The sequence below is a fragment of the Syngnathus typhle genome, linkage group LG20 (genome assembly GCF_033458585.1).
Source record: "Syngnathus typhle isolate RoL2023-S1 ecotype Sweden linkage group LG20, RoL_Styp_1.0, whole genome shotgun sequence".
Classification (NCBI taxonomy): domain Eukaryota; kingdom Metazoa; phylum Chordata; class Actinopteri; order Syngnathiformes; family Syngnathidae; genus Syngnathus; species Syngnathus typhle.
The window spans coordinates 4,463,835-4,487,414 of NC_083757.1; the positions used below are offsets into that span (position 1 = coordinate 4,463,835).

Genomic DNA, 23,580 nt, shown 5'->3' on the forward strand with positions numbered 1-23,580 from the left:
TTTTTCTAAATTCATCTGTTAGCCTCGGAAATGACCAAGTTTGTAAACTTTATATTCAATAAATGGATCGGATGTGGGATTGAGGAATAACTCTGCTATCAATCTGAGTTTGATGCCACATTCACTCTATTTTTAAAATAAATGCTAAAAATTTAAATGCTAAAAATTAAATGAAAAGAATATTTCCGTTCAATTGGCCCAGATTCATTTGCATTTAACTGTCTTCAATTATAATGGTACAATTTCAGCACAACAAATCAAATGCTTTTGATTCATAATTTCTACCACCTTGAGAATATTGCACGGATGAAGTTATCATCCAAAACCCAATACTTGATGCCATTTTTATTTACCTCACTGAAAATGACCCAGGAGGAAACGAGCAGCGCGAGTGGATCTCGCCACTTCATTTGAACGTGTCCGAATGTAAGTTATTCCTTTGTCTGCGTGCAGCTAATAGCGGGGAATGGCTTTCAAATGAAGTCAAATTGCCTCCAGAGATCCCTCAATCCACCATCGCCATAAAGAGAGGTCTGAGGCCAGTCTAAATATTTGGTAGTCTTAGCAGGTTCACGTTAAAAGACGCACAAATGCACTGCGCGCACACACACACGACACACACACACTGTGAATGCACAAGCAGGCCTCGGCTGTGAAGTTGAATGGCATAGCTCAAAGCCTTCCTCCCCCTCTCCCCCCTTTTCTCTCTCTAAACCGCCAAAACCATTCTCCCCCCTTTCTCCAGCTCAGAGGAATTCATTAACTGCCTCTCCACAGAGACACTATGGAAATCAGGCAAGCTACAAAGGCGGAGAGAGAAAGAGCGAGTTGGAGAGAGAGAGAGAGAGAGAGAGGGGGGAGAAGAGGGTGGGAGGCGGGGGTGTGTGTTGAATGGGGTTATATTATCCTATTAGATGGTGGATATGTCTCGTTTCCCTCCCTGTCATGAAAAAACAACATCAATTTTGAGTGAGAAACAAGACTGAGGGAGAAAGCGAGAGAGCGAGAGAGAGAGAGAGAGAGGAAGGGAATGCAGAGAGTGTTTAACGTTGCTCTTTTATCAGGCTGAAATGGAGAGTCCCCTGGCTCCATTTACCTTGGCAATGAGGAAAGGGCCACTCTCTCTATGAATGCCATTTGAAATGCCATGGAGATTAAGCATCCTCTTTATATTTCTCTCTCGCGCTGTCGCTCTCTCTCTCACTCACACTCACACACACACACACACACTTGGATGCATGCAAACAGCATCATGATATGCATTTAGGGAAAACACCTTTGAGCTGCACAAGTGCCCGATGGCGCTACGAGTGGACCATCACTTAGCTCGAGTGGGCTTTAAGCACAGTAATGAAATCATTAGACCTCCCGCCTCCCTCCCTCCCTCTCACTCTTAGCTCATCGGGGGGGCTCCAGGATGATGATGAATCTGTATTTATGGGGATGGAGTAATTACACGGCTAACCTCGGAGGGAAACCAGGAGGGTCACAGCCAGCGAGCAGGGCGCCGTGTGCTCTACCTCATTAGCACCATCACGTTTTTTGCTATTTCCATGTACGAACCTCAACAAGCGATTTAAACTCGTATCTCGAAGCAGTGTTATCAATCACGGCGCATCTCGTCTCAAAACAAAAGCCCCTTCTTCTCAGGCAACATCTGTCATTTTCCACTCCTGAGCGCCAGACTATCTTATCTTTTCAATCTCCATCAATCCCACCCATCTCACCCTCTGAAAATATGCTCCAGTGACTTCCGTTGATAATCACCGACATTCCTCTTGGACCTGGCCGGCCATATCAATGACCTGCCGGTCCATCTGCCCGCCAGAGAACCGACATAGTGTCCAAATTGAGCCAAGATCTGTCACACGTAAAAATGCACGCGTAAAGGTGCCAATTGTTTTTTTTTTCCCACTCATGCAAATACATCCCCGCTTATTTTAATTGGCGTATTTAACGGATAGATTTGATGAGCGCCAGCAATGCATGTGACAATTACACGTGGAGCATTTCTCTCAGCACTAATGTAGCACACACTTCACAGGGTCCTCCTCTCTATGACCATATTGTTAAAAAAAAAAAAAAAGAAGAGCGCACAAGCAAGCGCGCACAAGCAAGCGCGCACCGGCGCGCACAAGCGCGCACGGGCGCACACACGCACAAGCCACCCACGACCTGGGCTAACCAATGCACTAATCGCCTGCCCTGGGCATAGGAGGAGCTTGGAGCTTAAGTAGGCTGCCAATCAGTCAGTCAGCTCCACATCCAGAAAGCTCCTGCGGCCAAACGCGCGCAGCACTCCGCACTCGACGTGCCAAAGCCGGGCTTTGACTCGGACTGTTAGAAGCGCGCAAGTGGAAGCGTGACACTTTCCAAAAAAGGGGGACTCTGGTGATTTAGATTTTTATTTTGAGCTTCTTCCATTATCTGAGATTTCTCCACCTTTCCCTCCCACTGCTGATTTTTGGGGGAGATTTTACTGGACATGGCTTTCCCTCAACTGGGGTACCCCCAGTTCCTCAACGCCGCCCATGAAGTGTACGCGGGTGAACGACCGGCTTCTAGTCGGGAAGGAAGCAGCGATAGCGGCGTGAGCTCATCTGCAACAGCCGCTGCTGTCGGCTCCATGCTGGGGATGTACGGGAGTCCATGGGCGGCCCCCAACTACAGTGCCTTTCTGCCATATAGCGGAGCACCAGACCTCGCCCTCATCTCTCAAATGGTAAGACTTGTTGCGTAACATGACTGACATGGTCAATTTGCCTTAACATATGGCAATTAATTAACAATAATGGTGGACAGTGCAAGATTGAAAACGAATTACATGGGCAAATTGTTTAGTGTTTAAATGTAGGATTATCATTGCAACAATTGAATTACATTTTTTTGCTTGATTTTAAAGCAATGAAACATAGAAGTATAATTTTGCATGTTTTGACATGATGAGAAGAAAATAAATCCTTACACACACACATAAAATCGACTTGTCTATTATAAAAATGAATTATTGCATTGACAAAAAAAGTTGCAACAGTGCAATTAAAAATAATCTCAACATTATTTTTTTTTTTTTGCTAAAATCTAAAATTATTCTCACACTGTATTCAACCATTTGAATATTTCCCTCTAACAACTTGTCACTTCCAATTTCAGGGCTCCCAGTACGAGTTAAAGGACAGCCCGGGTTCCCATCCAGGCTCTCTACCTGTGCACGCCGCTCAAGGTTTCTACCCGTATGGACAGTATCCTTACGGAGACCCGTCGAGGGCCAAGACCGCCACACGAGAGACCACCAGCACCTTGAAGGCCTGGCTGCAGGAGCACCAGAAAAACCCTTACCCCACCAAAGGGGAGAAGATCATGCTTGCCATCATTACGAGGATGACGCTCACACAGGTAGGAGAAACTATGCGTTATTAAATAGATATTTATAATGAATAAAATAATGGAAAGGGGAAAATGAGCTCTTAGTGAATGTGGGACATACACAACGCCAAACACTTAATTTTACCTGATGCATTTTTTTTATTTTAAATAGACCAGGCCAAGTTCCACCTTAGGACAAATAATTTTCACAAATATAAAACGCTCAAATTGACCTAATAAGACGCATTTCTGTGATCCAGGTGTCCACGTGGTTTGCAAACGCACGCAGGCGTCTAAAAAAGGAGAACAAGGTGACGTGGGGCCGCAGCGCCGAAGACCGCGACGGACGCATCTTCAGCAGCGACAACGAGGACGAGCAAGGCAAGAACGGCAGCGACGACGACGAAGACGAGGAGATCGATTTGGAAACGGTCGACATTGAAAGACCGGAGGAACCGCGCGCCGCAGCGGAGCAGGGCTGCAGGAAGGGGGAGAAGGAAGCGGACGTGCCTGGCAGAGAGGCCGCGACGGAGCCTCGGAACTCGGAGAGCAACAGGACGCTTTCCGTGGACGCGGCTGTGGTCAAACTGGTGGATCACTCCCCCAGCAGACAGGAGTGCCACAGACCACCGCAGAGCAAACCCAAAATCTGGTCCCTGGCTGAGACCGCCACGGCACCGGACAACACGCACAAAGCCTCCCACGGGCACCACCCGGCTTTAGCGCATGCCGGACACCCGGCGCTTCTCCCGGGCCATGGGATATACACATGCCAAATCGGCAAACTCCACAACTGGGCCAACGCGGCTTTTATCAACGCCAACTCGCTATTAAACATGAGGTCCCTGCTCGGAGGAGCGCAGGCCGGACAACTGCCTCTGCGCGGCCCTGCGCTCCCCGCGCGTCATGACGCACGACCCGGACATGGAACTTCGGGGACAGAAGATGACAGTGACGGAGACTCGTCTGGAAGCTTTAGTCCAAAAAGAGATGGTACGACGACGGGATATTATTCCAACATTAATTTGTAAAAATCACACCCATTTTGTTGTTTTACAGATGATGACAGCGACCACAGGTCGGATTCCCTTAAGTCTCCATTCCAGCTCATCACTGACAGGTAAATGACCTGCATTTGAACCATATTATGACGCTATCAAGCTCGATTTCTTGCCACATGTCTTGTGCTAAATGAAGCCTCGAGCAGCGGGGTAAACACTGTTACACCTGACTGGCCATGGAGGCTGAGCTGTGAGCACATAAATCATGTGATTGAGAGGCCACTTTAACGCCTCGTCAGGCAGCAGGCTGCTGATGCGTCCTGCGGGGGCCTCGGAGTTATCTCCAAGCCGGGTCATTTAAATAATCTGCAGCCTCCCCTGAGTGAATGCAGTCAATGCATGTCAAAGAAAGCGCTGAGAGAAGGAATGGAGAAGAGGCTTTGAAGAACACAGTGTTTGCCCTTTTAATTCACTGCAATTTGGAAGAAAAAAAATGAAATGCATCAAATTTTTAGAATGATCTCAGTTTCATTGATAATTTGTCTATTTGCAATTAATTAATTTTTACATTTCTTTTTTTTCCCCCACAACAGACCTCACCATGGCAGAGGAGCACAGCGAGCTTTAACATCAACATTATGAAAATACTAACCAACGACAAAAAAAAAAAAGAAATTATTTAACTGAGAACTATTTCACAAAGATATTTTTGACGGGACGACCTGTTAAGAGTGTTACCGTTTAGCCTATACTTGTTAAAGAGATGTTTTCATGTCAACAATTTGCTTGTACCTCTCATTTCTGTATGTTCTTTTACTCTCTTACTGTCTCTTTTGAAAATTGTAAATATAGGATATGGATGGTCTTTAAAGAATCTATTTTTCGGAAACTAAATAAATGTCATTATAGTCATTTATTATGGAAAAAAAAAATGGCTTGGGTCTAATTTGAACTGGAGGACTAAGCGGAGTGTGTGTGTTATCAAAGTGTGGTACAAAATTAGCCAAAGAATTTTTATAAAATATTTTCATAGTGGTTTTGCAAGTTTGCATCATTTATTCTTATTTATCCAACAAGAGCAATTTAGATACCCCGGATAATAAATGACAATATCAGCTTGACCTATTTCGTTATTTAGTTAGCTTCACTTGTCTGCTAACAAAGTGAATTTACACAAAAATTTACAACCACTTGGAAGTTCCAGCAAACACTACAGAAATTGAAATCCAAGCTTTCCAGCCAGCCTCTTTTTTTTTTTTTTTTTTTTTAAGCTTTAATGTTGGATTACGCCCCTCTTGGTGGCATCACTGCAATACCTCTGAAATATGGATCAGAAAGCGGGAAAGGCCAGCGGCCAGTGGGGAGGCAAAACAACTCCTGGGGTGGCAAAGGCCTGGTGGGTTGTGTGTCACTCCAACTCATCTTTTGACGTTCAAGGGCCTCCCAATAGCGGGGGTGGAGAGGAAGATAGAAGAAGGTAGGGGGTCTTAGAGCTGTCGAGCATAAAAGCTGGATGCATGCGTGGCTCATGATTGGGGGAACCTGCATGTATTTCGGTGCAAAACAGGCAGATAAGACTAAACAAACGAAAAAAAACATTAATAAAAAAAAAGAAAAATGGAACTGTGCTCATATCAGTAATTAGAATGAGTTGCATGGAGATGTGACTCGCTGCTGCCCCCTCACTCTGACACGTCGTACCACAAATAAACTCCAAAGTTTTCAATTAACTGTGATGTAAATCCGATTTTACTGATCGCCATAATAGCAAAAAGGAAGACATCACCTGTCAGCGATCAAACAAACAAGAACGGAAAATGCATTTTATCTACTGAAAATCCTCAGATTGCACGTTTCTATCCATCTTTGGATAAATGTATCAAATAATCCAGTGAGAAACCTGTGCCAAGAACACTTCATGCTGTCTTGAAATATTTTTCCACGTTTGCCAGCAACTAATTTCACCGCTTTATAGTCGATCAAACATATACGAATAATATATATTTATCCAGAGTAAAAATGTGATCTATAAAACTGCCTTTAAATCAAATTCTTATTAATGTAGTAAGAGGCTCGAGGTAATTATGTATTTAATTGTTTTTATTTACACAATAATAAGACCAAATCTGATTTTAAAGAGGTTGACATTTCTGTTGGTTTTACAGATCTAATCGGTCCACGCGCAATGAGCGATCGGATCAGACCACGAGTGGCAAAAAACAGCACACCCTAGCTGTGGCGAGCAACAGCGAGAGCTGTCATTGATGTGAGAACAACATGGAAGGAAGCCAGACACTTGAGGCCATTTTGCCTTCCTCTGCCAAATCAGACAGACTGCCATCGGCACCGCTGAGGAGAATATTAGCCGCTCTCAGTCTCTCTCCCTTTTTTTTTTTTTCCCAGCGCTTCATACCAGCCAGATCGAGGGACGGTCCTTCCAAGAACTCAAACAATATGTTATTCTTTCAAACTTGGATATCAGTGAGCGCTTGCACGATGGCGCTGAAAATGACATCAAATGAGTCTTTCATGTCCAAAAGCAAGTTGTGCTGTGAAAGGAGGCACAGTTTTAAAAAAAAAAAAAAGAGCAGATCCAATATTTGATAAGCATTTCCTGGCTGGAGCTGCTAGAAACTTCCTCAAGTTCACACGACATGGCAGTTGTTTGTCATCCAACCTGCGCGGAAACTTTTCAGAAGCGGTGCATGCTGGGAAGAACTAGAATTGAGAAAAGGCAACTGGGATTCGAGCGTTCTCTGCGGAGTTTTTCGGGGGGTTGCTCGAGCCCCTCAAACTCTCAGTGTGAATCAAGTCTTCATTGGCGCTTTAGTATTCGTATATGGGCTCTTTGGTGAATTCTAATCCCTATTAAAGAGGCAGATTATAGAAGGGATTTGTCTTTGATTCTCCTGTCCCACTGCTCTTTTCTGTCAGCGGCTCCCTCTCGGTTTGTATCTTTCCCTCGTTTCCTTTCTCTCGCCGCTGATGGGATGGTCACGGACAGAACAATGATGGCCTCCGTGCGCGAGGGCCCCCGTAGTTGCCTGAATAGATTTGTTAAAGGACCCCAGTGGATGAGAGAGCGCCGGGCCTCGTGGACTAGCCCTCGTGCGCCCTTTTCGGAGGCGCCCGGCATGGGAGCGAGCTCCCGGCCGTGAAGCGCCGGCACCTTTCCTCTCTTCTCCGCCGAGGAGATAATCGGGCTTATGTAAAGACGACGTGCTCTTTTGACAGTCATCAGCTCATCTGTGATCCAATCAAGCCCAAATCCGCCATTGTTGGCCCCCTCAAAGTCTCTCAAATCCGCTTGTGCAGAAGAGAGGCGCTGGCTTCTTTATCCTGCCAATCACTCCTGACATTCCTGCCACAGTTGCCATGGCCTGAGGTCAGAGGTCGTGAAAACAGAGAGCATGAGCTGATTCTGGGAGAATGGCACGGGGCTAAAAGGAGGGACTCTCGCCGCAATGGGCTCATTGCTTATCCAACCCGGGGGGTAAATGTAGACAAGTTAGGGATGTATAGCCCCCGCCGAGAGGGCCAGCACGGGCAGGGGTGGAGAATGACTGCAGGATGAGGAACGGAGTTGGGAAGGGCGGGGGGGGAGAGGGGGGCTCCCTGTTTGATTGCCAAATAGGTTTTACAAAGGTTGACCTTCAGGGGCCAGGAGAAGAAAAGTCCAAGACAATGTCAAAAGGTTCAGGAGAAGAGATAATAAACATAGAAGTTCATATAGTGCAAGTTTCCAAAACAAAACTGCACACTGCCCGAAAAAATAAATAAATAATCCAGCTGCAATGAATCCCGATATGACATTGCGGGATAAACGGGGGCATCGGGTTAAATCTGTCCTCTTTCTGTATTCATGTGTATACATAAGTGAGCAAATGTTTAGCCTCGACGAGATATCATAGGGAATTTGCGCCTTTCACTCTTCCTCCGTAGGGATTAGCGGAATTAAGCGTTTAGCACAAAAGTATCACAACTCATGAGTAATTCAACACGTTCCACAATGCAGCAAGTTTACAGGCTGATCTTTTTTTTTTTTTTTGTTCGCTCGCAGCTGCGAGTACCTCAATGGCGAATATTCAGGCGAAATACACACGGCAAATACTATGAAAGGGAGGGAGTGATAAATCCTTTTTTTTGTGGAGCTCTAGCCATTCAAGACCATAATCTGAGGCCAGAAGCAGGTTGGGAGAAGGGGAGGGCTTGTGCGGTAGTTTTTCGGACCGTTGGCTCCTTTCAGAGAGGCGGGAGGGAACAATATTCATCTACAACATTTATGTATGAACCAACATACCTTTGGAGTAGTAGTATTTATTTTTCTATACTTAAAGACAGTAATGTCTGTGTGAATTTTGTACTTAAAAAAAAAATCAAAAACAAATTCTGGCATCTGGCTGAAAAGTACAAAGCCCTCTCAGAAAAAAAAAAATCAGTGAAACTCAATTTTGGGTGCTTCCTAATTTTACCGGTAACTAAATAACACAACGTAATTACACATGAAAGGCGCATAGCATTACTTTCTCTCCCCTCTCAGTTACAGACATGCGCATAGACACCAAAAAGATGTGTGTGTGTGTGTGTGTCTAAGATAGACAGGGGTTAATATACTCCATTAAGCTCTATTAGCCTAAATGACTGGGGCAGATGAAGGAGCGACTCGCATGTGTGTGTGTGTGTGTTTTCATGCACACGCAGAGGAGTACGGGACAACCTGCCAACTGTTTATCTGCGAGGCCCACACCCACACACAGAAGGAGGGTGGGCGGCGGGTGTAGAAACTGGATGTCCTCTCGGTTTGGGTCTTTGAAGTTGAAGCTTTAATAACTTTCATTTACAGTTACAGGTAGTACAACATTGACTCCTCGCTCGTTCTGTTTTTACTACAACTCTCCCGCTCTCTGTTTAACCCCCTCTCACTTCCTCCGTCTCTTAAAGGGGTAGTGTCTAATTATCACGACACTACATCTCTCCTTTTCTTTTAAATGAAATGTCCTTCCTTAGTTTCAGCTTTACTTACCCTGACAGAATGTACAATTGAAATAAAGTGGTTTCCAAAATAGTCATGTAAAATTGTGATTCCGTATTATACTACGAATTCAAAATCAGATATACAAACACTTTAACAAATAACTAAGCTTAACATCTCTGAGCAGTACTGAACACACATTACTCTTGTGTCGATAACAAACATAACGGTGGCGAGAATTTGTCAGTGTCTCATCACTCTATGTAGCCTTTGCTATATCTCAGTGATGAGTCTTTGAGGCGGTCGTCTGTTTACCCTCACAGGGCGTCGCCTCCTGGTTCCAAGGTTAACGTGTTCAGGATCACCTGCTTGTCCATTAACACTGTCGTCATCACAGTTATCACCGTCTCGTGTTGTGAATGGGACTTCCGGTCTGTGCTTCAAGAGTTTGAAGTGCGATCTATGTCTTGTGAGTCTGTGGTCCTGTCTCTGTGCAGTGACCATCGTTCCGTTCACTGCGATGACTTTGTAGGGGTTTGGGTTGAAGGGCGTCACAAGTTTTCCCGTCTTCCTCTGTTGTATTAGGACAACATCACCCTCCTTGAGCACAGAGTGTGATGCGTTCCTCCTTTCGTCCGCATACTTCTTCATTTTGTCCTTCCTCAATCCATCTGTCCGACGGAGATCATCATCACTGGGGGGACGAGAGATGGACGGCAGCTTTATACTTATGGGCCGACCATAGAACACCTCAGCCGGAGGCCGGTTGGTGGTATGATGAGGTGTTGCCCTGTAGTCCCTGAGGAACTTGTACAGCTCTTGCTTCCACGGCTTGCCTTCCAGCGTAGCTGTGTGGATCGCTTTGGTCAGAGTCCTGTTGAACCTTTCAACCGCAGTGTCGGCCTGTGGCCAGTAGGGGGTTACCTTCCTGTGGTGGAATCCAAGGTATCTTGCAAAGTCCGAAAAAGCCTTGCTCGAGAATGGGGGCCCATTACCGCTTCTCACCACTTTTGGGATTCCCACTGTCGAAAAGATTTTGTCCATGACAGGGATGAGTCTGCATGCCGATGTAGATGGCATAATCTCCACAAAGGGAAACCTCGAACACTCATCCATGAGGACTAACAGGTAGTCACCTGAAGGAAAGGGGCCACAGAAGTCCACTGCAACATCCTCCCAAGGCCCCTGTTGGAGTTCAGACATTCGCAGCGGTTGATGCACAGTCTTGGGTACTGCATGTGTAGCAATGACGGAGACATGCATTCCAGTGTCCACGTCATCTGTGATACTGGGCGTGTGAAGTGTTTGTGGATGGCGTGACACGTAGTCTGCCGAGTTTGATCTTCCAGGTTTGTGAACAATTTTGAGCTTGTAAGGTTGCACCTGTATGAGACCTAGTTTAGTTGCAGTGTCATGGCCCAGCAGCGAGCCGTGGTCTCCATCAACAACGTAGAATGCTGCCTGAGCTGTTCTCCCATTGGCAGAGACTGTTGTGGTGACCTTACCACGAAGGGAAAGGGGAACGTTTGTACCATAAGGGTATATCCTTTTGCTTGACTGCCCCAGTTTGAGTTTCGTTTTCAACTCGCCGTAGGCTCTTCGATCCAGGAGATTAGCTGAGGCTCCCGAATCAACAAGAACATCAATGCATTCACCAGCTACCATGACTGACCTCACTGGCGGTTTTCTCCCCTCCGCAGCTCTAGTGACAAAGATGTACTCATCATCCGTGCTCGAGTCATCAGCCGCGAGATGACTGATGGGAGCGGTGTCAGCACCGTCAGCAACAATAGTTTTGATTTGTCTGCGCCTGTTAGGCCACGACATCTCTTGTGCGCTCTGTGTCGGTTCCATTTTCCGTCCATGTTGACGGTGTTTCACCTTCATGCCAGGGCCGGAGAGACAGCAGCGGGCGAAGTGGTTGAATTTTCCACATGTCCGACACTGTAGACCTTTCGCTGGACATGCTGCCTGACCACCCTGATGAGGAAACGCACCTCCACAATTCCTACATTTCATCCCTGGCTGATCTCTACGGTCCATGTTTTCCATACGGTGTCCTGAGGTGGTCCATCCTCTGCGTCTTGAATTGAGCATGGCTGCAACATGTCCAGTATCTCGATTGTTTTCAATGCCAGACGCCTGAAGTTCCGATGTCTCGAAAGCTCGGGCCAGATCCAATAGACCTTTCAGAGTCATGTCCGGGTCTCTCAGTGCCCTTCTCCTGAGACGTGATGATGTGCAGCAGAGTATTATCTGAGACTTAATTTCCTTGTCTACATTAGTGAATTCACAATTCTGAGATAGCTGTCTCAGTCTGGTGTGAAAAGCATCAACAGTTTCACCTGGGTTTTGTTTCGATTGTCTAAACACGTAGATTTCATATTCTACATTATGACTTGGACTGAAATATTCGGTGAGTAGTTGTACTGCCTTATCAAAATCACCTGGTTGGCCTCTTTCAGGAAAAGTCTCAAAGATATCCTGCACTTGTTCCCCAGCGTAGTACAGAAGCATAGCCTTTTTTCTTGTTTTATCAGTTATGGCAGCCGCCGTGAGAAATGTCTCAAATCTCCTCATCCACTTCGTCCATTTCAGGGAAAGGGAAGCCGGCTCTGCATGTACATCAAAAAGGGGAAATGCGGGTAAACCAGCCACACCAGCCATCGTTACAATAGGTTTTGTTCGACAGCGTTTTCTTTTCCTTTCCACAGGAATACCACTGTCCACGTGTGTGTGTAGCCGTTGCTAGCCCCGATCCAGCAGGCAAACCGTTGTGAGCGGTAGAAACTCCGTCGCGGGGATCCGTTCACGTCAGTCGCGCAATATCCTCGTCGCCATTGTAGAAACTGGATGTCCTCTCGGTTTGGGTCTTTGAAGTTGAAGCTTTAATAACTTTCATTTACAGTTACAGGTAGTACAACATTGACTCCTCGCTCGTTCTGTTTTTACTACAACTCTCCCGCTCTCTGTTTAACCCCCTCTCACTTCCTCCGTCTCTTAAAGGGGTAGTGTCTAATTATCACGACACTACAGCGGGAAGCAGAGATCCGGTTTCCCACTGTCACAGATGCTTACCCGCCTCTCCATTACTGATGTGATTGGAGTGGACACAGAAAACTAGCCATCTTGTTCCCACCGGGCCAATCTGAGGTAATGATTGCCCCCGTTGGTCTCGCGGGAGAACGCCGACTCGGCACTTAATCGACTGCCATCACATTCAACCTTGTCGCTCGCTTGGGTTCTAGAGTGGATTAATACTTTGATGGCACGTGATCAGACTCGTGGGGGATCAGATGTGACACTCGCTGGTGGAAAGTGGGGAATGTGACAAACTGGAGAAAGCAGGAATAGTCAAGAGATTCGGTCAGCTCAGCACCGCTGGTGGGCTCCGGACCTGGGAGGTCCTTCTCGAAATCTGCGACCACGTCATCCGTGCATGGAGACAAGTGGAGGCGCTGTTTGGTGCTCGGGTTGTCACAAAAGTAAACGTGACCTTTTCACCTTCCCGGTCAATAAGAACTGCAAGTTGAGCCTGCTCCTGCCTGAGGCGAACACACACAATGTTGTATTATCGCAAACTGCCACAAGGTGGCACTTGAGCTCTAAGTACAACTACTCATCCAAAACGGAACCACTTCAACTCTCACCACAAGTGAGCGCTACACAGTCCAAAATCATTTTTTCATGTCCAGTGATAATCCTTAGAAATATCTCTAAAATCACTTCACGGGTTCTTTAAACTCTGCAAAAAATATATTTTCTGTAGCTTGCTGCAAGTTAGAAACTGCAAAACATCACACAACCGTTAAATGTGACATTTAAACCCAAGCAAACAGTTTGGGATCGTTTCGACCTTCAAAACGAGCTCATCGGCGGATCATCGGAAGATTCAAGGTGGATTTAAGTGTTTGTTAATGGTCTGTATTGGTCCCTGTGGGCCGAAGCTTGGCGGGCTGAATAATGTATGCCCGCTGCAGAAGTAATGAAGTGGAAGTGATGGGAGGAATACGAGTGTCCTCCCAGGGCTCAACGCAAACTGTACGCACACTTAAGAGCTGCCTGTCGCCTAAACCTCCCTTCTCTGCCTCTGTCTGTCTCACTTCTCGTCTTTCTCACACATACACGCCGCACGGCGGCTAAGAGGGTTAGCTTGTCTCTGTTCCCATTTGCTACATCATTGATGAGAAAAGCCGGGGCATTTATAGTATCCCGCTCAAGAGTTCAGTAGATGCGTCGCTTCCATAAGGATGCTATCGGATGAGAATTGCAGGAAGAGATCTGAGGTGGTCTTGTTTTTGTGGACCACATCAAGTCAGATTTGATGTTTGATATAGAGTTGGTAGTAAAAAATGACATTATGGAGGACAAGAACCTCCACAGTAAAGTCAATGTTGGGCTCTTATAAGGCCGCAGAAAACAGCGATGAAAGAATGTGAACTCATAAATCGTCACGGCAACGGATTCTGAGAAGCAAGATGTTTTTGGATCCAGGCATTGAATTCCAGGGAATTGTTTGCTGTTGGCGGCTCCCATGAAATGCTTTGTGGCTCGTGCCAGTTGAGCTTCGGGCATTCGACAATTCTCAGTTTGTTCGGACTAACACGTGCGACTGCTGGTTTAGTTATAAAATGCAGACGCCATTTTTTGATTTGAGCCAATTGAAAAGTGCTAAAAGCCGTTACATCTTGTAACGGTGATCAAAATGTTTGACAGCGAGAATCCGACAAGTGTGGCTGAGAGCTTCCAGGGAAGGAAAACTTTTTTTTTTTTTTACCCCCAAACACAAACATCATGTGGTCGGTCAAGTGACAAAGCCCCCGAGCCGACCCCATTCTACAAGTCTTATTTGAAGAACAAAAAAAAAGTGTGACTTTGTAGCAGAGACACAAAGTCTACTATAAATATATAGATGACATCGGGAAAGCATGATTTATAAAGAAATATAAAATTGCTCAAAGGCTCAAAAAGCATCTGCATGTTAAACAATGATTAAAATTGCATCAAGCTCAGACTTTCAGCTGGAAAATATTCAAATGCGCCACATTGTGATTGAAGGAACTTGCGATTGGAGTTGTTTGGGCCTCTCCGGCAAACAACACGCCGCCGCCGCCGCCGCTTCTATCATTAAACCCATTGTCCCACCTCCTGCATAATAACTGCGTCGGGATGCACGGAGGGTAAAATAAGAACGTCGTTTTCCTCGTCCTTCTCACCCGTGGAGCCTTTTTTTGAATGAATGATTGATGTGAGGGAAGCGCGATCAGAAAGATCTAATCACGGTCTAACGAACGCAGGGGCTTAAGAAAAAAAAATATATATATACTTACTGGAAAAATGCTATCAATTTATAAAGACAGTGTATATTAATATACAAGTAGCTCATTGAATATTCAAAACGAGAAAAATAAAGCTTTTGAATAGGCTTTGTGTATATGAAGACGAGAGGGACGCAGGTTTTGCCGAGCAAGGAGCCGCTCGTGTTTGTTGTCAGCGGCAAAACAAATTGCTATTGTCTTTGAGTGGCGTCTGTTTTGTGCCACGCCGCCGCACGGAGATAAGTTCATTCCCCAGCTTTGAGCGCAGATGAGCGTGGCGACAGTTAGTCCGTGTTTCACTATATGAGCACCTTTCACGGGACAAATGGAATGTCAATCAAGGGAAGGTACACAGATGTAGACCCCCCCGAGCCCCGCCCCCTTTCATTCCTCCGGTGGGGCCGAGGATGCTTTCTGGTGATGCGGCTCTGTTGTTCCTGCATTACTCTGGTTGCACTGGGAATATTTTGGCCTTTTACCCCTTCGAATCCCCCTCGCTCCATTTTACTTTTAACCAATTTTCCTGCATGCTTTTCAAAATTCAATACTTTTGAAGTTTTCCTTAAATGTTCTCTACAAAAGATGCTGAGCAAGAATTAATTGTTTCTTAGGGTAATTTATGTTACACCTAAAATTGTGACATATTACAGTATTGAGTAAAAAGCAGTCGAGTGTGAATTCAATCACAACGTTTAAGGCTTTATTATCAAAAACATGACAAGTCATCCACTTGGTAAATGTGCTTACTCGAGGGAATGCGGGCTGTTTATTCTTTGATTAATTTGCTTACATAGGAAACTCGACCCCTCCCCATTCGTGAATGAGTTGACGACAGGGAGTTTTCTTCATGGTGACAAGTTATCTCAACTACAGGGGCAAAACGATTATGCTAATACCAGGTTGTAGTCATCAATCATCTCGTGTCAATGTGCTGTCAAGCATCTCGAGTTAAAGCAATGTGTGTTTATTTGAAAAAAATAGAATTGATGACATTCTAATTACGCCCGGGGCTTTTTTTTCAGCGTGGTTTCTTATTCTTGAATAAGAGCTGAAATAAAGAGAATTAATTATCCGAGGGGCTTCATGTTCACGTGAGCCCCGGACGACGCGCACTGAGTCCCGAGTGACGTCACAGAGGCGCGTCTTAAATTGGAAGTGCGTCGCGCGGGGAGGGCTTCTTGGTTTGATCTCTCACTCATGCGCTCACGCTGTGGATCGGATCTTGTGGTAGCGGGGACGCACTTGAGGCTGCGACGGTTCAGAGAGCGCTGCAGGAGGGGAGGGGGGGCTGCCCACCGAGGGAAATTACTTTTTCCCAACTAATTATCGCCGTTTTGAAAATGAAAGTGGTGCGTGAACGTCTGCTTGCTGTGCGTAAAAGCCAGCGACCAACTTTGGGTTAGTCACTAGATGGAACTAGAATTTTTGATTTTATGAGTCAATTTGTCAGAATGTCTACGTAGGTTTGGATAAGTGTCTGAAGTAGATTTTTTTTTGTTTTGGAGCTTTTTAATGCTCTGATCTGAATTCAGACATGGCTTACTCTCAGCTGGGATACTCCTACTCCACTCCATCACAAGTGAGTTTATTTTTAATTTTTTAATTAAGCTGGACATTTTATTATTTGCACAAAAGATACAAATAATGATTTTGCAATTCTTTCTGAAGTTTCTTATGACTACAAGCCCCTTGGCTGGCTGTCTGGAGCCGGGATCTCCTCCGTCCCACCCCGCGTTGCGCTCCCCGGGTCACCAACTCACCTCTGGCAGCAGCATCGGCGTTTGCAGCCCTTACCCAAAGTGCCAAGCTTACTATAACACGTGCTCTGGTGACCCCACACCTCTCTATTCCAGGGTGAGTTACACGTTGACAATTCAATATTGTAGCCGCTGATTAAATGGATGCTGAGTATGTGTCACCTGTAATTGCAGGGACCATTGCAGCCTAAAGGTGTGGCTGCATCTGTGCACATGGGGACCTCTCAGACAGCCTGCTATCCGTATGACTACACATTCGGCCATTATTCTTATGACAGATATGGGTAAGTATTTTAAAATGGCTACTTATTGTTGTCTCTAATTCAAAATTTATCATAATCGTAATTATTCCTCAACTTTTCAGTTACTCGTCCACAGAAGGAGCTTCACGGCGTAAAAACGCGACCCGAGAAACAACCGGGACCCTGAAGGCCTGGCTGCAGGAGCATCAGAAGAACCCTTACCCAACCAAAGGAGAGAAGATCATGCTGGCTATTATCACCAGGATGACCCTCACACAAGTGAGTACGAAACACAGGTAAAAAAAATTAGAAAGTTGGTTTGTGTGACATCACTCATTTTCTGACATTTTATTTCCTCAGGTGTCGACATGGTTTGCCAATGCCCGCAGGAGGCTGAAGAAGGAGAACAAAGTGACGTGGTCGCCGCGAGCTTGTAAAAGCTCAGAGGACAGAGGTCGTGATGAAGACAGTGACGAAGCAGAGAAGTCGCTTAAAGGAGATAAGGATCATCCGGGTGAGGCCTCCTAAATAGATTCTCGTTTGATTTCAAGTCAGCTTTTTTTTTTTAAATTTGGGATATTCTTGCGCTTCTCAGATCAGCAGTCTGCCGACTTACAGAGCGATCTGGAAGACTTTGACCTCCTGGAGTCCGACGCGTCCGACTGTGAACCAAAGCCGCAGTTCATACCCGAGGACAATGAAGCCGATTCTAACCTACCACACGCTCACCTCGCGTACAACCCAGAGCCAGACAGATCATCTCCAGACTTCCCGAAAGACCAGAACGCTTTCTTTCCGATGCCAGATGTGCACGGAACAGACAACAAACCCAAAATCTGGTCCATCGCTCACACCGCCGTGTCTCTGGATCCCGGCTTGGAACCCGAGTATCCGCCCTGTATGCTGTCGAGCAGCTCATCATCTCCAAGCTTCCCGTCAAACATGGCGCTACCCAAAGCGGACAGGACGCAAGAATCGCCAGTGGACACACTCAGGGAGTGGGTGGATGGCGTTTTCCACGGCGCGCCGTTCCATCAGTCAAAAGGATCCACGGCGTGGAAAGGTTTCAACGACACAACCGTGAGCGACAGAACACAAGGACAAACCTTCGAACTCATTAGATCGTCTTTGTAGACGCCGGACCAAACTGACACTTTTAAAGCCTCCTGGACTTATTGAGTAAAATTTATATTTTAGTGTTGTGACCAATCGAGTCTTCACAAAAATCCACATTGTTGTATATCACCTCTAACATGCACAAAGGATCCGTGGCGACAGTAAGAAGAGTGCTTGTTTATAATTTCCAGTTTGACACATTACACAAAAAAAATAATACATGCCATGAGATTATTAAATCACTATAACTCAATATTTGACGTCGACTACTTGACTTAGAGTTATTTTATTTCAACATCCTAATTCACCGAGTCGAGACGAGACCACATCTTACTATTTGAGGACAATAACACTCCTGTTTGTTACGCAAAAGTTGTGGAAAAACTTGAAAAGATGCTTTGCTTTGTTACACTGAGCTCGAGGAAAATATCGTTGATTGAGTAATAGCTCATAAAGCAGCTCCAATATTTGGGTTAGTCATGTGATCAACTTTTTTTTTTTTTATCTAATTCTAACATCTGATTAACCCGAAATCAGATGACATTCACAAATACTGCAAGCCACAAGAATTAAATGTTGAGTCACTAATATTACAGTTCCTAAATTTTCTAAATCCACTAAAACAATGCGGTCCGTACTTTGTCGGCCAAGTATGCGTGTGTGTGTGTTTCAAGGGAGTGAAATGGGGGAAGTGGATTGTATTCAGCCGTGACTAATGGAAACACACAGAGGAGGGTGCTGCTAAATTGTTAAATCGATGCCACTTCCAGCCGAGCTCCAGATATAGCCGCAATCAGCCATGCGTCCCCTTTCATTAGGCATCTTTTGACTTTGGCATCCTGGGAATTCCGCACAACGCTCTACCAGTTTAGAAAAATAAATAAAAAAAGCCTCATAAAACTAATTTAAATTAAGCATGATAGAAATAAACAATGCAATAAGCAAGGTATCATTGGCAATAAATGGTGTGAATGGAGTTCTATCTGTTTCAAATATTACATGGGGGAAAAAAAAAAAACTTGTCAAGTTTAGCACTCAAAGCACTTAAAGTAGCGTTTTTCTAAAACACAGCACAACAAGAAACTACCCCCTCCCTCACCACCACCATTGTTCTCCTGTTTTCGATTTAGGAGCAGTGATAAAGTATTTATCAGAACAGAGGAGGGATCTTCCCAGGCTTTGTATGGAATTAACCATTTTACATTAAATAATTCAGGATGAATTCATCCGAGAATTTCATTCTCTTTCTGCTTCATAAATAAATAAGAGTCGAGATGATAAATAATGACATCTGACTTCTTATTTTTGTAAACTTCTCTTCCCTCTCAACTCGCTGACAGAAAGTGGCTCCAAGGCCGATACGATTGTGCTCACCTCATTCGCTCGCGTAATAATCGGAATAAATGTCGTTTGGAAGACTTGAAAAAAAAAATGGAGTCATGAAGGATATCACATGGCAACCAGATAAGAGGCTGACCCTCTTGTGAGTGGGGTTAAGAGCTATGAGTGCCTTCACTCTTGATACACTTGGAGGCGGAACTTCCCTCGAGAGAATAGAAACGTTTTTCACGATTTACTTAAGGCCATTAAAAAGCAATCTGACAACACCGAGTTAAAACACGTGTGTAGAGTGTCGATTTTATTTTACTTAGACGTAAGGTTGAGTGACGTGAATAATCTGAATTGTTAGATATAATTATATTTTCAAATGAGTGGTCAATATTAGGTGTAGCCGCATTTTTAGCATGCAAACTATTCATTAGGGATGCAAAGTTTTCTTTCACTGTTATCCTTCTCACATTGTGATTTGTCGCACTGACCTTTCACACTTCCTCCAGGAATCGTCTCGGCATCTTCTCCTCTTGCGCAACTCCTTCATCCTCTTGGAATGCGTCAGCTCACCTGTGGGAACACGAGCGAGACACACGGTTAGCCTGACACGATGCTTTGGATGCTCCCTCGGCCATTAAATGTGATTAAGTCACATTGTCTGTCTCACAACAACTGTCCTCTGTGGATCAGGTCGGGAATGACACATGGGCAAATGAAAATGATTTTTTTTTTTTGTGTGTGCAAGCACCTCATATGACACATAGGCAAATGATTTTATTTTTTTTATTTTTTTTGCAAGCACCTTATATGAAGGGTTGGTTTAAATTGCATTGGCGCCTTGATCTACTTTTACTTACTGTTCCTATTGAAATGAATGGAAATGCCATTAAATTGCTCCACAACCCTCCCCCAAAAGATTTTGTTGCATGTTTTTAAAATTAAAATGTATACTCTAGTCACATATGATAACACTGTAAAAGAGAATAAAAAATAATTCTACCTAATTTCCCCTTAACTTAAAAATAAATGTAAAAGCAATTATTTTATCTAATACAACTTTTATTTAAATGACTGTTTAACCCTCCAAAATCATTTTTAATATATATATTTTTTTATAGCTCTTTTCTGTCTCTCTCCTCCATCTCCGACAGTAGAGAGCTTACCTAACCAGCGAGAACTCAGTGGAACACACACACTTTCCAGGCTTCCTTAACAGCACAATGCCACACTATGACCTAGTTTTCTTAACCACAATATTTGAGCACTGTTAAAAAAAAAAAGGCAAGATCCAATTACTCCTGTCCACACCTTCTGTCAGACGCCTGTTTGCCTTCCCGCACTTGCACAGGTTGGCATACATATACACAGCTCCAAGTCTCTTGTGTCTTGTCACACACACACTTTGGTTTTCCATGACTATCAAAGTGTTCAGTGCAAACTCCCTCCTCCAAAAAGTGTCACATGTCGCCAGAAGTGTCTTGCACCCCGCCGTTACGCTCCCGGCTGCTGGCACGAGAACAAGTCATTATTTCCACGCTAAAAGGTCAGATGCTCTGTCACCTGACTCCAAAGTGGAGCTCAGCCGAGTTGCCCCGAGACAATGACCAAAGGTCATTTTTTTGTTTTGCCGCCTTGTACGATGAGCGCGGATATGAGGAGGACGGGGTGCTCCTAGATCTGCTTAAAGACTCCACTTTTTTTTTTTTTGGTCACCAGACAGGGAGGTTCAGATAATTGGCTGCAGGCATCTCCATAATGAGCCAAGAGGTTTGTAAAATGACACATCTTCAAGGGGAAATATTTTAATGGGGCAATTATAGCGATGAGGAGGATGTTTTGCAGAGTGAGGGATTGTTTTTGTTAAGGAGCTCACTGGCATTTTATTTCATGATCCAAGAGTTTTTTTAAGATCATAACAGCCCTCAGATAAGTGGATCTTAAAGATGACCGAGGGCCACATCACACACAACCTTGGCAGTTGTGAGATCTGCTGTGGGCTTCGTTTAGGAAGATTAAATTAATTAAATAGTACTGGCTTGAAAGTATACGTGCTATTTTATTCAGTGCAATTCATATGCTCAGTTTCATCGGAAGATTTTTTTGCCCCTGGCATCGTCTAACAACTCAACGGAAGCTCCACCTCTGCTCTGACTACACCAAGCAGTCAACTCTGACACGGGCCATGCTTCCCTGCGTCATTTTTAACAATGCACCTCTTCCCCACGCTTTCACTCATCCACAGCAGTCTGACTATAGATGAGGTTAACTACAAGCACAAGCCTCACTTCCCAGAAGTCACCAGGGCCAATTATATCTGGCTGACTTATCCCCCCGCCTCAACCTGAGCACCACGGCGTGGAAAATGCAGCGCCACCGGCTGCATCACTGGGGACAGAGCAGACTAGTGCTGTCTGGAGTGCAAGTGCGGGCCAATTTGGCATGCAGAGGTCTGTGGAGAATAAGCTTGATGAAATATATATATATGATCTTCTTCAAACATGCATTGTTCCGCACTACTGTTTCTTATTTACTGGCCCTGATGTCCTGCAGTTTGAATGGAGCAGTGCAAATCAAAATGGGGTTTCAGGAGCCCCGAATATGAGCAGGAATAATTCCCAATCAGAATGCCGTGGCACATTAGAGAGCTAGGTCGGTGACAAAACAATTATATGCTCTTCCGTTCGGTTCCACAAGGAAGAAAAGTATACACACTTGTTGCAATTCATACAACTAAATAGGTCATGGCTTCTTCATTTGCGGTTCATTCAATGAGCCCAGAGTTCATACAGAATAAATTAAAACAAAATACTTTTTTTGTATTAATACTTACTATGCAGTCGTTTTTTTTTTTACTGCTTTGGGATACAATTAAAAATGTTCAATGTAAAATGGGTACCTTGGCTCAAAAAAAAGGTTGGGGAAACAGTACAGCAATGCATTTACAATCACAATGCTGACACCTAGCGGTCAACAGCGGTAACTGCGATACTCAGTAATATGTTAAATAATGACAAAGACATTAAAATAGTTTACGTTGAATAAATGATCAAATGGCTTCCCAATCCCACACTGTCGAAATTGGAGAGAACAAACCAACCCCCAGGTAGGTCGATGATAAATTTATTAACCAATATTGCAAGTTACAATGTAGAGAAGGAAGAGGAGTTAATTCAGTGATGATGCTTTTGCTTGAACTGCAATCCACAGTAGCCACATGTGCCAACTTTAGTATCTTTATCCTGGAAAGAATGTAAGAAAAATGATAATTAGTATCTTTAATGCACAGACAATTGCATTTATTATGATGAAGTTGCACATCTTAAATATACAGTATGGAAATTTGCATAACTAGAAAACAAGCAGCAGTAGTCGACCGAGCTAAAAATCTGAACTTGGCGATGGTTATAATGGAAATTTTCTGTATACCAGTATTGTGGTGATACACAAATATCTATGGATCATTTCTATTTATTTATTCAGCAAAATCTTACCAGATTAATGTAGACTTTGGGGTGACCGAGTGCTCCTCCTCCGCCATCACAGGACACAACACGGGCCTCCACGTCACTCACGCTCTCCTCAGCCACCAACTTGATGGCCCAGTTCTTATTCACCTAATGAAGACAGTTCTTCCATTAAAATCTAAAATCTTATTTAAATGTGACACTTTTTTTCCAGAGACTAAACATTTACAGTGGTTGTTTAGCAATTTGCAACTAACTATAAATAAGGGGCATGCCATTTAGCAATGAGGTGAAAATAAATAAGTTGACATCAACTGATAATGTCCATAGTGTAAAATGTAAATAGACACAATGACAGGCCATGCAATAGATTGTAAAAGTTATCTAACATTTCAACATGCAATTCTAAACTGAAACATGCTTACTAATAAAAAATTAACAGCACTACGACTTTGCAGTAACCTAGCTTCAATAAAGTTGTAAAAGAACAATAAGAAAACATTGTCTTACCTCCTTCTGTCTGCCAACGAATCTGGCCCTCCTTGGGTCGTTTGCATCGTAAACCTGCGCATTAAATACTTGCAATGTATCACCGAGTTTGTTATGCGACAGAAATTCAATGTATACAATAACAGCAATGTCGTTTGATAACCAGTGGTGCGTGCAGTATACAGGCTAACAAATTGTACACCACAACGTACCTGTCCAGTATGTGTGATGGCCTCGCCGGTAGTGGCAACCTCCACGGAGTAACGGTGCACGGGCACAGCAGAGAGGTTCAAGGGAGAAATTAACGCCTTTGCATTTTTACTGAAGGACAACATTCGAATTCCGGTGGCCGCCATGATTGCAGCACATTACTTTCCCAAGATGCTCAGCGGGTTTTCCTGTTTTAACAACCCAAATCTTGCCTTACAGGTGTAAATTGAAACACGCATACTATGGCGGACCTTATGACCAGGCCTCTCACCCGGCAGAACTAGTTCTAAGGTCCATCACAATTTAAATCAAA

At 44.4% G+C, this 23,580-nt stretch overlaps 3 protein-coding genes and 1 long non-coding RNA gene across 6 annotated transcripts in view; 2 read left to right on the forward strand and 2 right to left on the reverse strand.

The window, feature by feature from the left end:
• LOC133144314 (uncharacterized) overlaps positions 1-23,580 on the reverse strand; it is a 194,888-nt gene that overhangs the window by 42,656 nt on the left and 128,652 nt on the right. For all 3 annotated transcript variants that reach the window (XR_009710650.1, XR_009710649.1, XR_009710651.1), the window contains one exon: positions 19,593-19,674. This is a non-coding gene — a long non-coding RNA (uncharacterized LOC133144314). The remainder of the gene's footprint in view (positions 1-19,592; positions 19,675-23,580) is intronic.
• On the forward strand, positions 2,288-5,247 carry irx1b (iroquois homeobox 1b). The gene is made up of 5 exons (XM_061267635.1): positions 2,288-2,722; positions 3,154-3,396; positions 3,627-4,359; positions 4,426-4,486; positions 4,961-5,247. The coding sequence occupies exons 1-5, from the start codon at positions 2,486-2,488 to the stop codon at positions 5,007-5,009; spliced, it is 1,323 nt and encodes a 440-aa protein (XP_061123619.1). The 5' UTR covers positions 2,288-2,485; the 3' UTR covers positions 5,010-5,247.
• Positions 15,878-18,011, forward strand: irx4b (iroquois homeobox 4b). Its single transcript, XM_061267526.1, has 6 exons — positions 15,878-16,236; positions 16,326-16,511; positions 16,589-16,698; positions 16,779-16,935; positions 17,017-17,170; positions 17,252-18,011. Exons 1-6 carry the CDS (start codon positions 16,192-16,194, stop codon positions 17,788-17,790), a joined length of 1,191 nt encoding a protein of 396 aa, XP_061123510.1. The 5' UTR covers positions 15,878-16,191; the 3' UTR covers positions 17,791-18,011.
• Positions 22,209-23,451, reverse strand: ndufs6 (NADH:ubiquinone oxidoreductase subunit S6). Its single transcript, XM_061266890.1, has 4 exons — positions 23,270-23,451; positions 23,079-23,132; positions 22,596-22,718; positions 22,209-22,343 (listed from the first exon to the last, which is right to left on the reverse strand). The coding sequence occupies exons 1-4, from the start codon at positions 23,411-23,413 to the stop codon at positions 22,275-22,277; spliced, it is 390 nt and encodes a 129-aa protein (XP_061122874.1). The 5' UTR covers positions 23,414-23,451; the 3' UTR covers positions 22,209-22,274.